The 18,789-nt window shown below is 43.0% G+C and overlaps 1 protein-coding gene across 9 annotated transcripts in view; it reads left to right on the forward strand.

The window, feature by feature from the left end:
* The window catches only part of LOC124804587 (transcriptional enhancer factor TEF-1), a 795,029-nt gene that overhangs the window by 712,348 nt on the left and 63,892 nt on the right, over positions 1 to 18,789 (forward strand). For all 9 annotated transcript variants that reach the window (XM_047264769.1, XM_047264768.1, XM_047264771.1 and 6 more), the window contains one exon: positions 9,967 to 10,105. In XM_047264769.1, the coding sequence (XP_047120725.1) occupies positions 9,967 to 10,105 (139 nt within the window). The remainder of the gene's footprint in view (positions 1 to 9,966; positions 10,106 to 18,789) is intronic.

An 18,789-nucleotide genomic window follows, 5' to 3' on the forward strand; every position in this document is an offset into this window, starting at 1 on the left:
TATAAGACACCCTAGACTCCAGCAGCTCGTACAAAGAAACTGCATTTAATTTGATTTCTTGTCCCCATTTATCTTTCTACCTGTATTACACTGAAAATATCGGCACAGCAGTACTAATGTTGGTATGCGTTGTGTGCCTTGTTTGGGAATAAACTTGTTTTGTTCACTCATAGCATTTGCTATTCACCCTTTACAGCCTAAATGTTACTTTACAAAACAATATTATTTTTTACTTTCTTCTAGCAACACATTAAACATGACTTCAAATATTTTGTTAATTAGGGAACTTTTTTTTTAATGTGTCCATACGGACCTGTTGGTGCTGCCTTTTAGTGATCTAGTTTACAAACTAGAACGCAATGGTGTAATGTAGGAACCATTAGGCTTTTGTGGATACTTTGGAAATATGTAAAAGCTATTACGGGTCCGAATGGAAGAGTTAACAACGGTAATCCCCATGGGCATACAAAAAGGATAGAAAAAATATTTTCACAAACCAGGATGTCATACTGCCCTGCCAGACCGGCAGATGTAGCGGTACAGCATCAGTTCGAAGAAAATATAAGTGGCCCTCTTCCTCCCCATTGCCGGTCGTAGGTACGCTCTTGGTAATGTCCACCTTACTCTTCGCCCTCAACCTCCCATTGAATTGGCCGATATGCACTTCATTGGTAGGTTCACTGAACGGAATGAAAGAGACACTATGCTGAGCTGTTTCCGCAAGCGAAGGGAGTCAAATCACAGTACTTTTACAGATGACGGTGTTGTAATACTCTCTGTGTTTTGTGATGTATGTTTTAGTGGTGATACAGTTTTTTTGACTGTTGTGAAGGTATTTTAGAGGAACGGAATTTAATTGGGATAACAAATCGAGTATCATAATTACGTTGTTACCAAGTAACAAGCTATCGGCGATCACTGGTGTGCTATAGGAAAGTACTCAGAAAATATCCCAGAACATTGTACGACATTTTGTTGACGCAGTTCGCGTTCAGCCTGTATTTACTAAGGATGATCTCGGAAATTCATGAGAAAGTTACATGTGGCCGTGGAATACAGGTGAAAATTAGCTTAACTATCTGAAGTGTTCTGGGAGAGTGCAGTGTACCTCGTAAAGGACATGGCATGTGCAACAAATTCTAGAGCAAGGGCGGGTAATAATTTGGTTCGGGGGCCACTTTGTGGAAGCAGAGGTTAGCGGAGGCCCGCACCTTTTAAAATGACTGCATGCATTAATTAGTTTTGCATTTCAAAAAAGGTATTAATTGTTGCGTAAAAATTCTGTCTTGGCTGGCCGCACAAAAACCGTTAGCGGGTCGCTTTTTGCCCACAACGGTTCTAGTGTATTGCTACAACGTGTCGAGACTCTATCGGGTAGACGTGGTAGCAGACATCGAACGAATTCTACAATCTTTGTAATATATCTGCATTTTAATAATGAAGATCCTTAGAATATAAATATACGTGAGTTTTAATAAGCATTTTTCATATAATGGTTATGCCAGTTGTTCTAGGCTGTACTTTCACTGATGACACCTACTGGTGAAATTGTTTTCTTTGTACAATATCGAACTTCCTTTGGTATAGGGGCAGTGATGGCGTTAAGAGTAGGAAGTGAAAATATACTCTTTATCGATTTTAATAGATATGTCCTTAGTTTGCATAGATGATGTAAAATTTTGACTGTTTTTTTCTTTTCTTTCTGCTTCGAGTTTTTGGTTGTGTAGGTGCATGAAAAATTTAGATAAATTACTTTCATAATTTCGAGTTGTTGTTTGAACCTAACTTTGGAGTTTCTGTGCGTTTTTCCAATGTAGAATTTATTGCAATCATCGAGGAAATTGGCCGAGCGGTTCTAGGCGCTTCAGTCTGGAACCGCCCGACCGCTTCGGTCGCAGGTTCGAATCCTGTCTCGGGCAGGGATGCATGTGATGTCCTTAGGTTAGTTAGGTTTAAGTAGTTCTAAGTGCTAGGGTACTGATGACCTCAGATGTTAAGTCCCATAGTGCTCAGAGCCATTTGAACCATCGAGAAAATTGGGATTTTAGTCTTTCTGATTGCACTTTAAAAATAAGAGTTAATGTTACAAAATATCATTTTCACCGTAGTCTTTTTCAATGTATATAGTTCTTTTCGAGCATAGCCCAAAAGTCACAAATACTGCTTTCCAATGTGGTCTATAATTAATTGTATTGATTGTATAACGTATATTCTAAGTAAGAAACAAAATACATTAATAAGCAAATGTATACAGACACTAAAAAATACGCAATAAAAACTGCCATTCACCGACTTAAGTGCATGCAATGGACCCATCAGAAAAGAAATATGGCTATATCTTTTATGTGACGGCGCCCTAAAAGCTTTAAATGCTGGTAGGTCGTTAACTGACATTTAATAACAACTGATCGTACCAAGAGTGACGCATTTTTGATAAATCTTCAATGCCCTGCTGCCTTAAAACAACAATTTTTGTAACCTGCGAGTTAGAACGTGAAAACAAATACAAAAATTCTTTAACAATCAATATGACGTAATTTTATTGTAATAAATCATTCCAAAAACTGCAAGTTTTCGAGAGGTCATCAATGTGCTGGTGCTTTGAAATAGCGTATATTCGTAGGACGCATGTTACAGTAGAAAACCCATGAAATACGGGCGTCACCTAAAAACCTAATAACGACGAAATCCAGTATGACATTTCCATTGTGACATAGAACATGACCTTTCATCTGATTGGCCACACTCCTCTCCATGAAGCAAAAACTGGACGTCTGTTATTCCGTCTGTCACGCTACAGAATGCTGCCGAACCTGAAAACCCATGTTGTGAAGCCACACAACTACCAGCTCCTTCGTCCACGAATGTTTTCTCATCCATTGTGAGGATGGCTTAACTGATCCTCCAAGTCCTTTACCACCATCATTGTCAAACTGATTCTTCGTATTGGTGCCTGTTTTTAAACAAAATGGGAACATTATTGCGTCTTGAAGATTCTTATATCTTTCGGAAGATGAACATATTGTTATTAATGCTCAGACATTTTATGTATCAAAATTCTTTGCCAAAAGCAATTCTTCCGATGCTTCCCATTTTGTAAAGAAATCACAAAAAATGGCTCTGAGCACTATGGGACTTAACATCTGTGGCCATCAGTCCCCTAGAACTTAGAACTACTTAAACCTAACTAACCTAAGGACATCACACTCATCCATGCCCGAGGCAGGATTCGAACCTGCGACCGTAGCAGCCGCGCGGCTCCGGACTGAGCGCCTAGAACCGCTAGACCACCGCGGCCGGCAAAAGAAATCACATGATACAGGCAAGATCAATCGCAGTTCACGGGATTGCTCTTCGGTTCTTGATACAAAAGGGTCCCAAACAGTGCGCATTTTGTGCTATAAATTACTAGTTCTGTACGACCTGCGTGTGAGATACGTGATATCAACTAATTGTTGAAGGAATGCTCAGTCTTCACTTATTTTTAAAAACAGTTCACGAATAAACAAAAAAGAAATTCTATAGAATCTCTATCGACACCACAGGTACAGCAAGAATTGGATGAAGTGTTTAGAAACTTCACACTGTCCCAGAGTACGGTGTTCTTTTATAGTACACTTTTTGAAGCCTGAGTAGCTGAAATTCCATTAAATTAATGGAAGATTGATTTTTAATCTCCGATATTCATTTAAAGGCGTACCGCAATCCCCTCCTCTACCGCAGTTCTCACAAAAGAAGAGGAATAATACCATAATTTTTGCGTCCTCTACTCGGACTTGGACGTGGATGCTTAACCGCGTTTCAGTTGTAGTGATCAGTTTGGCAGGTACACATTTTGAACATTCTGTGTTCACCATTGAAGGCAGCTTGTACAGCCGGTAACGATGCAGTGACGTGCGTTAAGTAATTCTTTAATAAGTGAACGTTTAGAGAGGTTCAGTTGGTTATAATTATAGTAAGTATTTCTTAACAGTTCTACAGACAGTTTTCAGAATCTTAATCTTGGATAGCGAAGGAGGAGTACGTTTTATTGGAACATAATAATAATAATAATAATAATAATAATAATAATAATAATAATAATAACAATAATAACAATAATAACAATAATAATAATTAATAATTAATGACACATACAACACAGAACAAAATTATAAATGAAGAACAAAAAGTCTGTTGCAAAGGAGCACGGGGATGTAAAGAGCAACTGAAAATAGATGCAGAGCTGACATATCAAGCTAAAACTAAACAAAGGTCGCTACACTACGCATACATTGATTACCAAAAAGCTTTTGATAGTGTACCCCACTAATGGTTACTACAAATATTGGAAATATACAAAGTAGATCCTAAATTGATACAGTTCCTAAACATAGTAATGAAAAATTGGAAAACCACACTTAATATCCAAACAAATTCAAATAATATCACATCACAACCAATACAGATTAAGCGTGGAATATACCAAGGAGACTCATTAAGTCCTTTCTGGTTCTGCCTTGCTCTGAACCCACTATCCAACATGCTAAATAATACAAATTATGGATACAATATTACTGGAACATACCCACAGAAAATAACACATTTGCTATACATGGATGATCTAAAATTACTGGCAGCAACAAATCAACAACTCATCCAATTACTAAAGATAACGGAAGTATTCAGCAGTGATATAAATATGGCTTTTGGAACAGACAAATGTAAGAAAAATAGCATAGTCAAGGGGAATCACACTAAACAGGAAGATTACATATTGGATAATCACAACGACTGCATAGAAGCGATGGAAAAAACAGATGCCTATAAATATCTAGGATACAGACAAAAAAATAGGAATAGATAACACAAATATTAAAGAAGAACTAAAAGAAAAATATAGACAAAGACTAACAAAAATACTGAAATCAGAATTGACAGCAAGAAACAAGACAAAAGCTATAAATACTTATGCTATACCAATATTGACCTACTCATTTGGAGTAGTGAAATGGAGTAACACAGACCTAGAAGCACTCAATACACTTACACGATCACAATGCCACAAATATAGAATACAGCACATACATTCAGCAACAGAAAGATTCACATTAAGCAGAAAGGAAGGAGGAAGGGGATTCATCGACATAAAAAACCTACGTTATGGACAGGTAGACAATTTAAGAAAATTTTTCTAGAACGAGCAGAAACTAGCAAAATACACAAAGGAATCACTCATATAAATACATCGGCTACACCACTGCAATTTCATAACCACTTCTACAACCCTTTAGATCACATAACATCAACAGATACGAAGAAAGTAAATTGGAAAAAGAAAACACTACATGGCAAGCACCCGTATCATCTAACACAGCCACACATCGATCAAGACGCATCCAACACATGGCTAAGAAAAGGCAATATATACAGTGAGACGGAAGGATTCATGATTGCGATACAGGATCAAACAATAAACACCAGATATTAACAGCAAGCATATTATTAAAGATCCCAATACCACAACAGATAAATGCAGACTTTGCAAACAACAAATAGAAACAGTAGATCACATCACAAGCGGGTGTACAATACTAGCAAATACAGAATACCCCAGAAGACATGACTATGAAGCAAAAACAATACATCAACAGCTTGCCTTACAACATAAACTTATAAAACAACACGTTCCCACATACAAGTATGCACCACAAAATGTACTGGAGAATGATGAATACAAATTATACTGGAACAGAACCATTATAACAGATAAAACAAAACCACACAACAAACCTGACATCATACTCCCCAATAAAAAGAAGAAATTAACACAACTAATCGAAATATCCATACACAATACAACAAATATACAAAAGAAAACAGGAGAAAAAATTGAAAAATACGTCCAACTGGCTGAGGAAGTCAAGGACATGTGGCATCAGGATAAAGTTGACATTATACCAATTATACTAGCAACTACAGGAGTCATATCACACAATATCCACCAGTACAGCAAAGTAATACAGCTACATCCAAACTTATATATACAACTACAGATATCCGTAATTATTGATACATGTTCAATTACCCGAAAGTTCCTAAATGCAATATAACATATACCGTACAGTTAAAAGGAAGTCACGCTTGATCAAGGTCCGCGTCACTTTCCATTTTTGACCAGACATAACGTCTGAAAAAAGAAAGAAAGAATAATAATAATAATAATAATAATAATAATTTATTGTGGCTCAAAGGCTTGGCGTAACTCTTTCAATTGGACACGACTTCGATTACTTGTTTGCCCACAATCTGTTCCAATAGTCGTACCGGAGAAAGTAAAGGTACAGTTTATTGGGTGAACCAATTTGGTTTTGTGTTTAGAAAGCTTCAACAATAGGTCAAAGAACTTGATAGACGAAGTTTGAGAGTAGCGCTAAAAATCGATTACAATAAGACTGAAATAATTTATAGCCAACACATCGAAAAGAAAATAGTATAAATCGACTACGAAGTGAAACCGTTGACGAGTTTTAATGTCAGTTGAAGACCCAACACGACGGACGGCGAACGAAAGAAACAAAAGAGTAAAATGGCATGGAGTGTTTTTGATAAATGAAGTAGGCTTGCAAGTTGGGAGACTGTGCGGTGGCGCTCGAAAGGCAAGCCTGTTCGAATTCTGGTTGTGGAAATTTTCGACTGCCAGTATTTGGCCGACAAGGAGAAAAGAGGTGGTGACGTGAGGTTCTTGATCACCTAAATTTTGCGCCATTGTTCTGGATTAAATTCCAAATCTCTCCGCATTATGTCATGAAGTGAGGGCAAGTCAGCCGCACGACAGAGATACTCTCGAAACTTCACGACAGGTCTGAGGAAGGCAAGAACAAACTACGTCCACTAGAATCTAGCCTAGAACGGCGATGCAGGCTTATTGCATCTGCCCCTGCCCCTACGCTTATTACCTGAATGTGGGACTATTTTGATGTGACAAGTTGGCAATTGCTAAGAGAGACAGGACTGCAAATAAGTGTACCAGGGTGCAGCCTGGAGTGGAAGAGAGGGAGGTGGCGCACTGAACTCACATTCGAGAGGTCGCTGGTTCAAACGCCCATTCAGACGTAGAGTTTCACTGGATTGCCTAATTGTCTTATCGAAAAAGTCAGGGTAGTTCATTTGCAAAGGACACAGCTAATTTTTCTCCCCATCTGCTTACGTTCTCCGTCTGTAATGAAGCCATAGTCGACAGGTCTTTCTTAGCGGAAGACGTATGTAATGATGACTGTAATGAAAATTAAGTAGGGGAGGGTGGGACGTTCACCTCAGGAATGAATATTGGATGGACCAAGGAATTTCTTCGCCGGATTTCAAGAGGTAACAAAATACCAAGGTGACGACCCGATGGATCGCCGGCCGAAGTGGCCGTGCGGTTAAAGGCGCTGCAGTCTGGAACCGCAAGACCGCTACGGTCGCAGGTTCGAATCCTGCCTCGGGCATGGATGTTTGTGATGTCCTTAGGTTAGTTAGGTTTAACTAGTTCTAAGTTCTAGGGGACTAATGACCTCAGCAGTTGAGTCCCATAGTGCTCAGAGCCATTAGCCCGACCCGATGTATCGTGTGTAAATGCTATTAGAAAACGTACAGGAGCAACTGGGATACATGTAGCTGAAAATAGTAATGCACGGAAAAGGCTTTCATCCAATGGCGGATGTCAAGTGTCTAACGAATGACCCAAAACTGAATAGCGTATTGCTCCAAGCGTCAACGCAGTACAGAGCAATCCTGTGTGGCATGGAATCGACAAGTGCTTGTTAGTAGGTTGCTAGAAATATGCGACAGCAGATGTCTACGCGTAGACCATGCAATTCCCCGCAAATTACTGCCTTGTTATGGTGTTGCCTTCTGTCTATCAATGAGATATTCACTGGGAATGTTTCTCGTAGGGACCACATTAATTAGTGGCTAACAAGACATGTAATTTTGCATAACTCAACAGATCTAACATGGAAGCAACCCACGTTGGTGATGGTCAATCTCTTTAGATAGCACCATGCAGTGCAGACCATCGAAAGTTCTCTTGCTTTAACTCAGACATTATCTTAGTATGATCCACATCAGTACGTTTTCTTTAATTGGCTGCATCAGGCCAGCGAGCAGGCTGCTCGGCGTCACTTTTCGAAAATGTTCACTGGTTCGGAGGTAATGAAACATTTTATCAGATATATTTATTGGTACTGTACATACCTTTTAAAATGGGTCACTACGAACATCAATTACATAGCAAGAACATAATAAGATTAAAAGGAAACGCTTGCCGGTGGTATGTGTGCTCGTTGCTGGCACCGGTTCGCGTCCCAGTTGTATTCCATCGGATCCAGATCAGATGAATTTGGTGATCGACACATCAACATGACTTCTTCCCATGCTCTTCAGATCACTTAGCACTAGTCTGGCCTTGGGCAGCTATCGTGTTAGAAGATACCATCACGATCTGAGAAGACTTCGCAAGCATGAAGGGATACAGGTAGTGTGCAATAATGTTCACACAGTCCATAGCCCTCGTGGTACCTTCAGTTACTACCACAGGTCTCGTGGAAGCCTAGGTGAAATGTCTCCCATAGCACATACTGCCCGCACCAGCCTGTCTCCTGACATGCCTCAAGCACTCTTTCGCCTGGACGATGACCTATCCGCACATGACCATCGAAGTGGTGTGACTAGAAACGTGTTTCATCTCACCAGGCAACACATTTCAATTGATTCACGATCCAGCCTCGATGATCCCGCCCTCAAATGGTTCTGAGCACCATGGGACTTAACATCTGAGGTCATTAGTCCTCTAGAACTTAGAACTAGTTAAACCTAACTAACCTAAGGACGTCAAGCACGCCCATGCCCGAGGCAGGATTCGAACCTACGACCGTAGCAGCAGCGCGGTTCCAGACTGTAGCGCCTAGAACCGCTCGGTCACTCCGGCGGCATGACTGGTGGAAATGATGCCACACATAGTCGCAGGTGTACTACTGGTGGACCAACACACTGTTAAATAGGTCGACATAATTCGATGGCTCGTCAGCCTATACTAAACAAAATAAGAGAGACAGGATTCATCCGCTTACTATGCTTTCACTAATAATAATAATGGCGTGTGACGAGGGCCTCCCGTCGGGTAGACCGCTCGCCTGGTGCAAGTATTTCGATTTGACGCCACTTCAGCGACTTGCGCGTCGATGGGGATGAAATGATGATGATTAGAACAACACAACACCCAGTTCCTGAGCGGAGAAAATCTTCGACCCAGCCGGGAATCGAACCCGGGCCCTTAGGATTGACAGTCGCACTGACCACTCAGTTACCGGGAGCTTTCACTCATGATCTCTTTTGCAATTTGTACCTCGACTCTCTGCTTCTTGTGTAGATTCATAATTAGCCTTCTTTCTCTTCAGCTAAAATTGTACTCAAATGGCTCTGAGCACTATGGGACTTAACTTCTCAGGTCATCAGTCCCCTAGAACTTAGAACTACTTAAACCTAACTAACCTAAGGACATCACACACATCCATGCCCGAGGCAGGATTCGAACCTGCGACCGTAGCGGTCGCGCGGTTCCAGACTGTAGCGCCTAGAACCAAAATTGTACTCTATCGAACGCTTTTTCTAGGCGAACATAGAAAGCGTAAACTTCTCTTCTCGATATATTGATCTTAATAATGCTTTGAATCTTTGCGTCTCTTGGTCCTGTTCTAAAAGCATATTGTTCATCTGTAAAGGTACCTTTTTTGCATATATTCTCCTGGTCAGCATACTCATTAACACTTTTCTTGCATGTGGCATTAGGCTGATGGCCACGAAGATGATGAGAGTTCCTTGGTGTGCTGTTTTGCGACGTCGGTACTGCGGTGAGTGTTGGCAATATGTACAAAATGCTGCGCACGCGCGTCCTTGTAAGCGTTGCAGCAGTGCGCCGCGGATGACGAGCTGCCGGTGTTGCAGGATGACAAGGACCTGTCGGCGGCGGACGCGGAGGGCGTCTGGAGCCCCGACATCGAGCAGAGCTTCCAGGAGGCGCTCGCCATCTACCCGCCCTGCGGACGCCGCAAAATCATCCTCTCCGACGAGGGCAAGATGTACGGTATGTCGCAGTCTACTGCCTGCTTTTGCTTGCCTCCTATCACTTGTCATTATTTTCCGCAACTTACAGCCCATAGTGCCACCGTTTTAGACGAACCCTTTGTGCGAGAGCCGTTCGATAAGTAATGCGACACATTTTTTCGAGTGAAAAAATACGGAATTTGCTGTCGGACATTGTGCAGTATTCCCGCTTCAGCTCAGATCCGATAGATGGCGGCGCTATTGTAGCTTTCAAAAAGGTTTCTATAACGGAGGTGCGTTCCAAGCAGAGAGCTGTCATTCTTTTGGCGGAAAACCAAGAGCATCACAGATATTCGCAAGCCCTTGCAGAATGCCTACGTTCACCATGGTGAGTCGTTCGACGAGTCGTCTGTCATCTTCTAGAAAGGGTCGCACACAGCTGTGGCTCCTGCAATACTGGAACGTGCGGACACTCTCATACCAGGCGACCGGTGGATCGTGATCAAACATCTCACTGTTAAACTGGACGTCTTGTTGGTAGCAGTGACACACTCGTCCACCTGTTGAAGTGCACAAACGTGTGTGCGCATTGGGTTCCTCGCCGCCCAACAGAAGACCATATACAGCAACGAAGGTCCGTCTGTTCGGAATTGGTTGCGCGTTACGATGCTGATCGTGACAATTTTTTGCCGAACATAGTCACAGGCGGTGAAACATGCATTCATCACATTGAACCAAAAACGAAGCGGCAATCCATGAAATGCTGCCAAACCATCTCTCCTCCGAAGAAAAAGTTCAAAGCCGCAGCTTCAGCTGATAGTCATGGCGACGGTCTTCTGGTACTCTGGACGGGTTATTCTGTTTGATGTCCTCCCTCGTGCTGCAACGATCAGCTCTGAAGTGTGTTGTGCTGCACTCAGGAAATTAAAGAAACGATTTAACCGTATCCAGAATGAGATTTTCACTCTGCAGCGGAGTGTGCGCTGGTTTCCTGACATTAAAACTGTGTGCCGGACTGAAATTCCAACTCGGGACCTTTGCCTTTCGCGGGCAAGTGCTCTACCAACAGAACTACACAAGCACGACTCACGACCCGTCCTCACAGCTTCAATTCTGCCAGTACCTCGTCTCCTACCTTCCAAACTTCACAGAAGCACTTGCCCGCGAAAGGCAAAGGTCCCGAGTTCGAGTCTCGGTCTGGCACACAGTTTTAATCTGCCAGGAAGTTTCATATCAGCGCACACTTCGCTGCAGGGTGAAAATCTCATTCTGGAAACATCCCCCAGGCTGTGGCTAAGCCATGTCTCCGCAATATCCTTTCTTCCGGGAGTGCTAGTTCTGCAAGGTTCGCAAAAGAGCGTCTATGAAGTTTGGAAAGTAGGAGACGGGGTACTGGCGGAAGTAAAGCTGTGAGGACGGGGCGTGAGTCGAGCTTGGGTAGCTCAGTTGGTAGAGCACTTGCCCGCGAAAGGCAAAGGTCCCGAGTTGGAGTCTCGGTCCGGTACACAGTTTTAATCTGCCAGGAAGTTTCAGATGCAGCAAGACGTGGGCTCCGATGTCGACCGGTAGCTTGGTACCATGCGGGTATACAGGCTCTTCCAGTAGTGGCGTATGGCCGACGCATTGAACGGAGATAATGTTGAAAAATAGGGTTATGTAGCCAAAATAGTGGGTAATATACAATACAGTGTGATGGAACCCTGAATAAAACCAACCTGCTTTCAGAAAAAAAGGTGTTGCTTTGCTTCCTAAACGCCCTCGTATGTATTAAAATTTTGCTTGTAGTCAGAGGCCTTCTCTGGCCCCAGTCATCGTTTTTACCCATATCTGATTTTGTGTCAGGAACACACAGAAGAACAGTATAAGCTCATCCTACAAAATGTCATCCGCCTTTAAAAGAGCACACTGGTCTCTGTGGTGCTGTAGATGGCGTAGAACTCGCCCTAGGCGGGCATGTGCCCTGTCGACGCTGATTCAGGTCATTGCAATGAAGTGGTGTGTTTGTGACAGTCGGTTGCACAGTAATATGGGTTGACGCGAAGACGTGACCGAATGATGCGCTCATGCCCACACCGTGATTGAACTTGCCCAATTTGCTGGTGTGTCACTGCGTACTGTCTAACGTAGCTACACGGAATAGTATACCATTTGCAGCTGTGTAAGGCGGCTTCAGAACGGTGGCCGTAAAATGTTCCTAACCGACAGGGTAAACACCTCATAACAGCCACTCCACAAGAGCACAACACATGGTTCTTTTGAGCGCGTTAAGACAATCATTACCACGGAGGTGCCAGACGTGCATCAACTTTAACGAACGACATTTCCAACAACACCCCTAAAAATGGCAGTTTGAACACTGTTTCTGTACATCCCTATCGTTAAAAACCTTCATAGACCTCTGGCGGGGAAACGGCGCACTTGTAAAATTTTTGTCACAGAAAAAGTGTTTCTTTTTATCTCATCTTAATGCTCTAATGTTGTGTTTACGTGGTTCTTTTTACACCCTAAATAGCTTGCCGTTTGCAGCCATGTATGACGGTGTCAGAACGGTGACCATAAAAAGATCTTCACCGATAGGGACTGGAGACGAGTGTCAGGCCGTGTAAATTAGAATTATTTTCAAACCAAACTGCTGTTGTCAGTGAGTTCAGGTTCCTCTCAACCCGTTTCGATGCGAACACTGCGAAGGGAACTGAATGCAATGGATATTTGGAGTCGGGTACCCCATAAACGGCCATTGCATCTAAGCCGCACATCTTTATTGGACCAAATGTCACACAAAATGAACAGTATAGGCGTGTAGTGTGGTCCGACCACTCGCCCATTTTCCGCTATTCGAGCCATGTCATGCAAGCGTAGAGTGCACCGATAGCCGATTGTCTTGTTAACCTACAGTGTTTGTACGGCATATTTCAGGCCGGATGTGGTTCTGGAATGTTGGGGAAGTTTTTCGTACTAAGACTCTGGTCTACTCACTAGGCCACCATGTTCATGGACCAGAATAGTTATTCCAACCAAGTGTTAACTATCTTTTCTTCTCTAGGCGCTCAGTCCGGAACCGCGCGACTGCTACGGTCGCAGGTTCGAATCCTGCCTCGGGCATGGATGTGTGTGATGTCCTTAGGTTAGTTAGGTTTAAGTAGTTCTAAGTTCTAGGCGACTGATGACCACAGATGTTAAGTCCCATAGTGCTCAGAGCCATTTGAACCATTTTTAACTTTTCTTCTAAACCTTCATGATGAGTATCAGTCTTAAAAAGACGAAAACAGCCGTGTTCACAGGGCAGTTTGCATAGTTCCTGATGTGAAGGTAACGCAAACATTCTATCGCACCTTGATTGGCGTGTTAAATCTTCCGATATTAATCTTGTACAAAATATTGGGGCCCAGTTGGAACAGTGGAGGAGTCAACATCCGCTCAATTTGACTGATTGGTTCATCAGTTAATCGCTTCGCCTGGGTACGGCATATCTGAAGAAACTTGTTTCTCCCTTCCTGGCTGAACTGAAGCCATTATGAAGGCTAGGGGCGGTGTTCCACGGTATTAACGTGAAGTCTCAAAGTGTGGCAATTTCTTTGTTCGGTGTGCTTATGTACTAGTATTAAGACAAGTGAGGCAAAAAACACACGGCCAACACTCGCACTAAAACAAGCTCGTAAAAACAAGTATAAGCCCAGTATCGGCCCACATTGTGTGAATTAGCGATTCCCGTTATTAGACCACACTCGATATCGCTCCTAGCGGCCATTTCGCGCGCGCGCGTTTGTGTGTGTGTGTGTGTGTGTGTGTGTGTGTGTGTGTGTGTAGAGCAGTCTTTCCTCGCCAGGTGACGCTGTTATCGCCTGGACTGGTCTATATTGATAGTAGGTCGATGGTCACAGTGTGTAGTGTATGTCATTGTTCTTTCGTAAATAAGAACATGGGTGTCGAGTTGAAGGGTGAAGAATTTGCAGTGTGCAATTAAAAACGTTTGGCGGGAGGTAAACATTCGTATGTGAAAAGACGCTTTGACATTCGGGAGGTGCTCGTGGCTCCGAGGAACGGCAGTGATTCCCTATTTAGGAGTCCTCCAGTAGACTTCCCTTTCCAAGATCGTCTTCAGCTGTCATAAAGACTAATCTAAGAGAACTGATATTTGTAAGACAAGAGTGTCGTTTTAACTCATTGACGCTGTCCTGAAGGAAGGTAAGTCGAAACACGTCAAATATCTGAGAACTGCGTTCTTAGTGAGACAGGAGAGAAGGTGGTGATTTCGAAGTTCCAGGAAATGATTGCGGACGTATATTTCACTGTCATAGTAGGATGCGGTCCATTTATTCTGCCACTTCCTCAGTTAAGTGTTCCGTGTCCTGTAACGGGTCGTTAAGCACCAAGCGCGCTGCTTCCACCGTCCAGCGAGAAGGTGATTGCAAATTGTAGAAACGTCGCCTGTCCGAATAGCGAGTTGCGCGCCAATTCACTCGCTCAGCTTCCCAGAGGTCGCTTCTAACCTTACCTCTTGGATCGCGAACTCATGGAACTGAGTCGAAGATTACTTGAACATCATTGAACTACATTGATAAAAGGCATCAAGTTGTATATCATGAGCTACACAGAAATATTTGTCTGCGAGACCGATAATCGAGCATTCAGCAGTGCCATTTCATATATAGAGGAAGCAATAAATGTATGCGTACCTATGTCGATAACAAAGAAGCACTTTGTATACGCTGAAGTAGAAAAAGATTACTTGCATCCTATGCACATACAAGACAGACGACTTGTCTGACAGGGGTAAAATTTTTATGATGGTTGTAAGTTATGTCGATCTTTAAACACAGAAATTCTCGGAATCAGCAGTAAGTCGTGGAAGCAACTACAATTGCAACATATCAAGGTAAGAGGTACTCGTCATAATCTTCTTACCCTATTCACGGTTGCATCTGATACACATGGTCGATCGGTACCAACTTTTCTGTTTACCTAGACAACTAGCGTCCTCAGTTGTCGGTGTAAACGGAAAATTCTCTGTTTACATGGCGCTTCTTTTCCATGATTACTTCCTAATTCACACTGCACTGATGTAACCGATAAACATCTTGGATATTCGAACACACAAAAACGCCATTTGGTCAAGGCACAGCAATCCTAACGCCAACTCGTGGGCACAATGCAAATTCGGTGAGTTTACGTATTCATTCATCAGTCATATTTGTGCATGTAATACTTTGCAGAATATAGAATTCTGAAATGAATAAATCATTTATGACAGTCCTTCACTTCCGACATGAACATCATTTTCCCCAGAGGCTTTGTGTTCAGCATATACTTTAAGGATACTTCTGCATTCCTGCTGACAACGTGTTCAGACCACCAGTAAAAAGGTTTGCTCAGAAAACAAATGCAAAGTGCAAGATGTCACCAAGTATACAAAGAGCGTACAAGATGCCTGAGTGCCATTTGTTCTCTCTTACTGCCAAATGTCAAGTTATTGTGTCGTACACAGAACGAGGCCTCATGCAAAAATTGGTACCTCAAGAGCGCACTACAAGTAAAGACTGTCGCTGCCAAAGGCAGTAATAGATCGGAGACGTCGGCGTAGACACGTCCCAAGTTTTTCCTTGTGCTGTCAGCGATCAATTCTATTCATCGCTTACGACGACAGTATCGTCGTAGTGCGTCTGACTAGAACTCTTATACTTAACATTATGTCATGTCAAAGGCAATTAGACTCTTATGTGAAACTATCATTACGTAATGAAGCGCTAGATGTTTTGAGTGTCACAGACAACATCAATTTCATTCAAACATTGTTTCTAAAGCTAAGTATTTGCCATGTTAAAGTTTTAATAAACTACTAATAATTTTTGTGTTGTAGTACCTGCTCGACTACCTCCTGAAATACAATTGCTAAAATACAGTACATCTAAAACCACTCCAAATCAATACTCGTTAAGTACTAACACAGCAGACGCCTCTACTATTTTGAATGTGATCTTTAAGTACCAATATTAACTTTTCCACATAATCAGCAGCCAATTGGATACATTTCTGCCAACGATGAACAAGTTTTCTGCAGCCTTCACGGAAGAAGTCGACACTGTTTCCGCATCCACAGTCTCACAGTTCTCTCAGCGTCTTCATCAGAAGCGTAATGAGGTCCCCGTAGATCATCTTTCATTATCGGGAACAGATGGAAGTCAGACGGTGCTAAATCTGGACTGTATGGGAGGATTCCGTACGGTGGTGAAATTCAGTCTCTGACGTTCTGCTGTTGTGGCACGTGAAGTGTGTCGTTTGGTATTGTTGTTCCACGATCAAGGAAATCAACATGGATAACACCATATTCGTCCCAGAACACTGTGGCCATGATTTTTCCATCTGAGGGCTGCGTCTTGAATTTCTTTTTCTGGGGCGAGTCTTTGTCGATATTCCATAGACTGACATTTCGTCTCCCGGTCGTAGTGGTGTACCCACGTTTCGTCTCCTGTCACAATTGAATGGAGAAATGCGTCACGCTTTCATTTCAGGAGTCAGCATCCAGGGTTCCCATCGTGCACAGATCTTCCGATAGCGTAGCCAAGCAAAGCAATAATGTGACCCACACGTTCTTGTGAAATGCCGATTGTGCTTGCAATTTCTCTCTGAGTGATACGACGATCGTCCTGAATCAATCTGTCAACATTTTACTTTCGAAACTCGGTGGTTGCTGTCACAGGACGTCCAACTCTTTGTTTGTCACGCAGGTCAGATGTTCCCGCCTCAACATCTTTAAACTTACTCTCCCAACGACGCACAGTACTCACATCCACACAATCACTATAAACTGCTTTCATTCTCTGAAGCATCTCCTTTGGGGTGACACCTTCTGCTGTCAAGAATTCAATGACTGCACGTTGCTTAAATCGCATTGACCGACCGTCTGCACAGGGTTCCATACTTTGCACTGTAACAACACAACCGTTCAGTGCTAAGGCTTCCCGCCAACTGGAGCTGTAGAGAAGAGGCTACAGAATAAGCCAGTGCCTGCCGCATACCAATGCTGCCAACTGTTGAAGAGTTACGAAGGTGGAAGCATTACTTGTCAGTCAACCCTCGTGCTGATCCTAACGAAGAATAGGCAGTCAACAACTGCTCGCGCAGAGCGATTAGGCATTGAAAACAATACAGTTTGGCAGCCGGTACTAGGGTGTTTCATAATTGTGCTGATGATTTTTAAAATAAAAAGGATAATAATTTGAAACGTGCAGTGTTAATCTCTTATATGAATGAATAGACTGTCACCATCGAAAAGTGCGAGAAAATTATTCGTTGTCGGAGGCAGAAATGCACATCTAATTTGATCTTGAACAAATGTATGTGAATGTACGATTGATTACTTCCGAAAGACCGAGCGAGGTGGCGCAGTGGTAGCACACTGTACTCGCATTCGGGAGGACGACGGTTCAACCCCGCATCCGGCCATCCTGATTTAGGTTTTCCGTGATTTCCCTAAATCGCTCGAGGCAAATGCGGGGATGGATCCTTTGAAAGGACACGGCCGACTTCCTTCCCTAATCCAATGAGACCGATGACCTCGCTGTTTGGTCTCTTCCCCCAAACAACCCAACCCAACTTCTGAAAAGCCTGAGAAGCATAAAAGATACTAAGATGACACTGTTAATACAGAACGCCGGTAAGAATTTGAAGCCGTTTGGAACAAACATAACGCGTTTACCGTCTGGAAGAAACAATTTCGGAGTGAGAAAAGAACATTCTCACAAAATGGGACAGCGCGGAGAGCAGCGCCGAGGCGAGGTAGTTAACGAGGCAAGTTAGAGAGGCCAGCCACGATACATCGTTACAAGGCCGACGTGCTCGCTGGTCTCAAAACAATCGATGCCAGCCGCCAGCGCAAGTTCATTCCAGTCACGCTTTGTGTCGACTCGTTTCCACCAAGTCATGTACATCGAAGTGACAAAATACATGGGATAGCGATATGTACGTGTACGGATGGCGGTAGTATCGCGTACGCAAGGTATAAAACAGCAGTGCATTGGCGGCCCTTCATTTGAACTCTGGTGATTCGTGCAAAAATGTTTCTGACGTGATTGCAGCCGCATGTCGGGAATTAACAGACACTGAACGCGGAATAGTAGTCGAAGCTAGATGCTTGGGGCACTCCATTTCCGAAATTGTTAGGGAATTCCATATTCAGAAATCCTCAGTGTCAAGAGTTTGTCGAAAATACCAAATTTCAGGCGTTCCCTTTCACAACGGACAACACAGTGGCCGACGGGTTTCACTTAACGACCGAGAGCAGTGGAGTTTGAGTAGAGTTCTTAGTGCTAACAGACAAGCAACAATGAAATAACTGCGCAGAAATCAGTGTGAAACGTACGTCGAACGTATCCTTTAGGATAGTGCGGTGAAATATGGGCTAACAGCAGTACAGGCCTCTCCTGTGCTTGTGACTATCCAGGGTGGACCCTAGAAAATAAATACCCTGGCTTGGTCAGATTAGTCCCGATTTCAGTTGATAAGAGCTGATGCTAGGGTTTGATTGTGGCGCAGAACCCACGAAGCAATGGACTCAAGTTGTCATCAAGGCATTGTGCAAGCCGATAGCGGCGCCATTATGGTGTGGGCTGTGTTTACATGGAATGAACGGGTTCCTCTGGATTTTCGGCTACTTGGAAACCATTTGCAACCATTCATGGACTTCATGTTCCCAAAAAACGATGTCATATCATCGGGCCCAAATTG

Source organism: Schistocerca piceifrons, chromosome 7 (genome assembly GCF_021461385.2).
Source record: "Schistocerca piceifrons isolate TAMUIC-IGC-003096 chromosome 7, iqSchPice1.1, whole genome shotgun sequence".
In the NCBI taxonomy this organism is placed as follows: Eukaryota; Metazoa; Arthropoda; class Insecta; order Orthoptera; family Acrididae; genus Schistocerca; species Schistocerca piceifrons.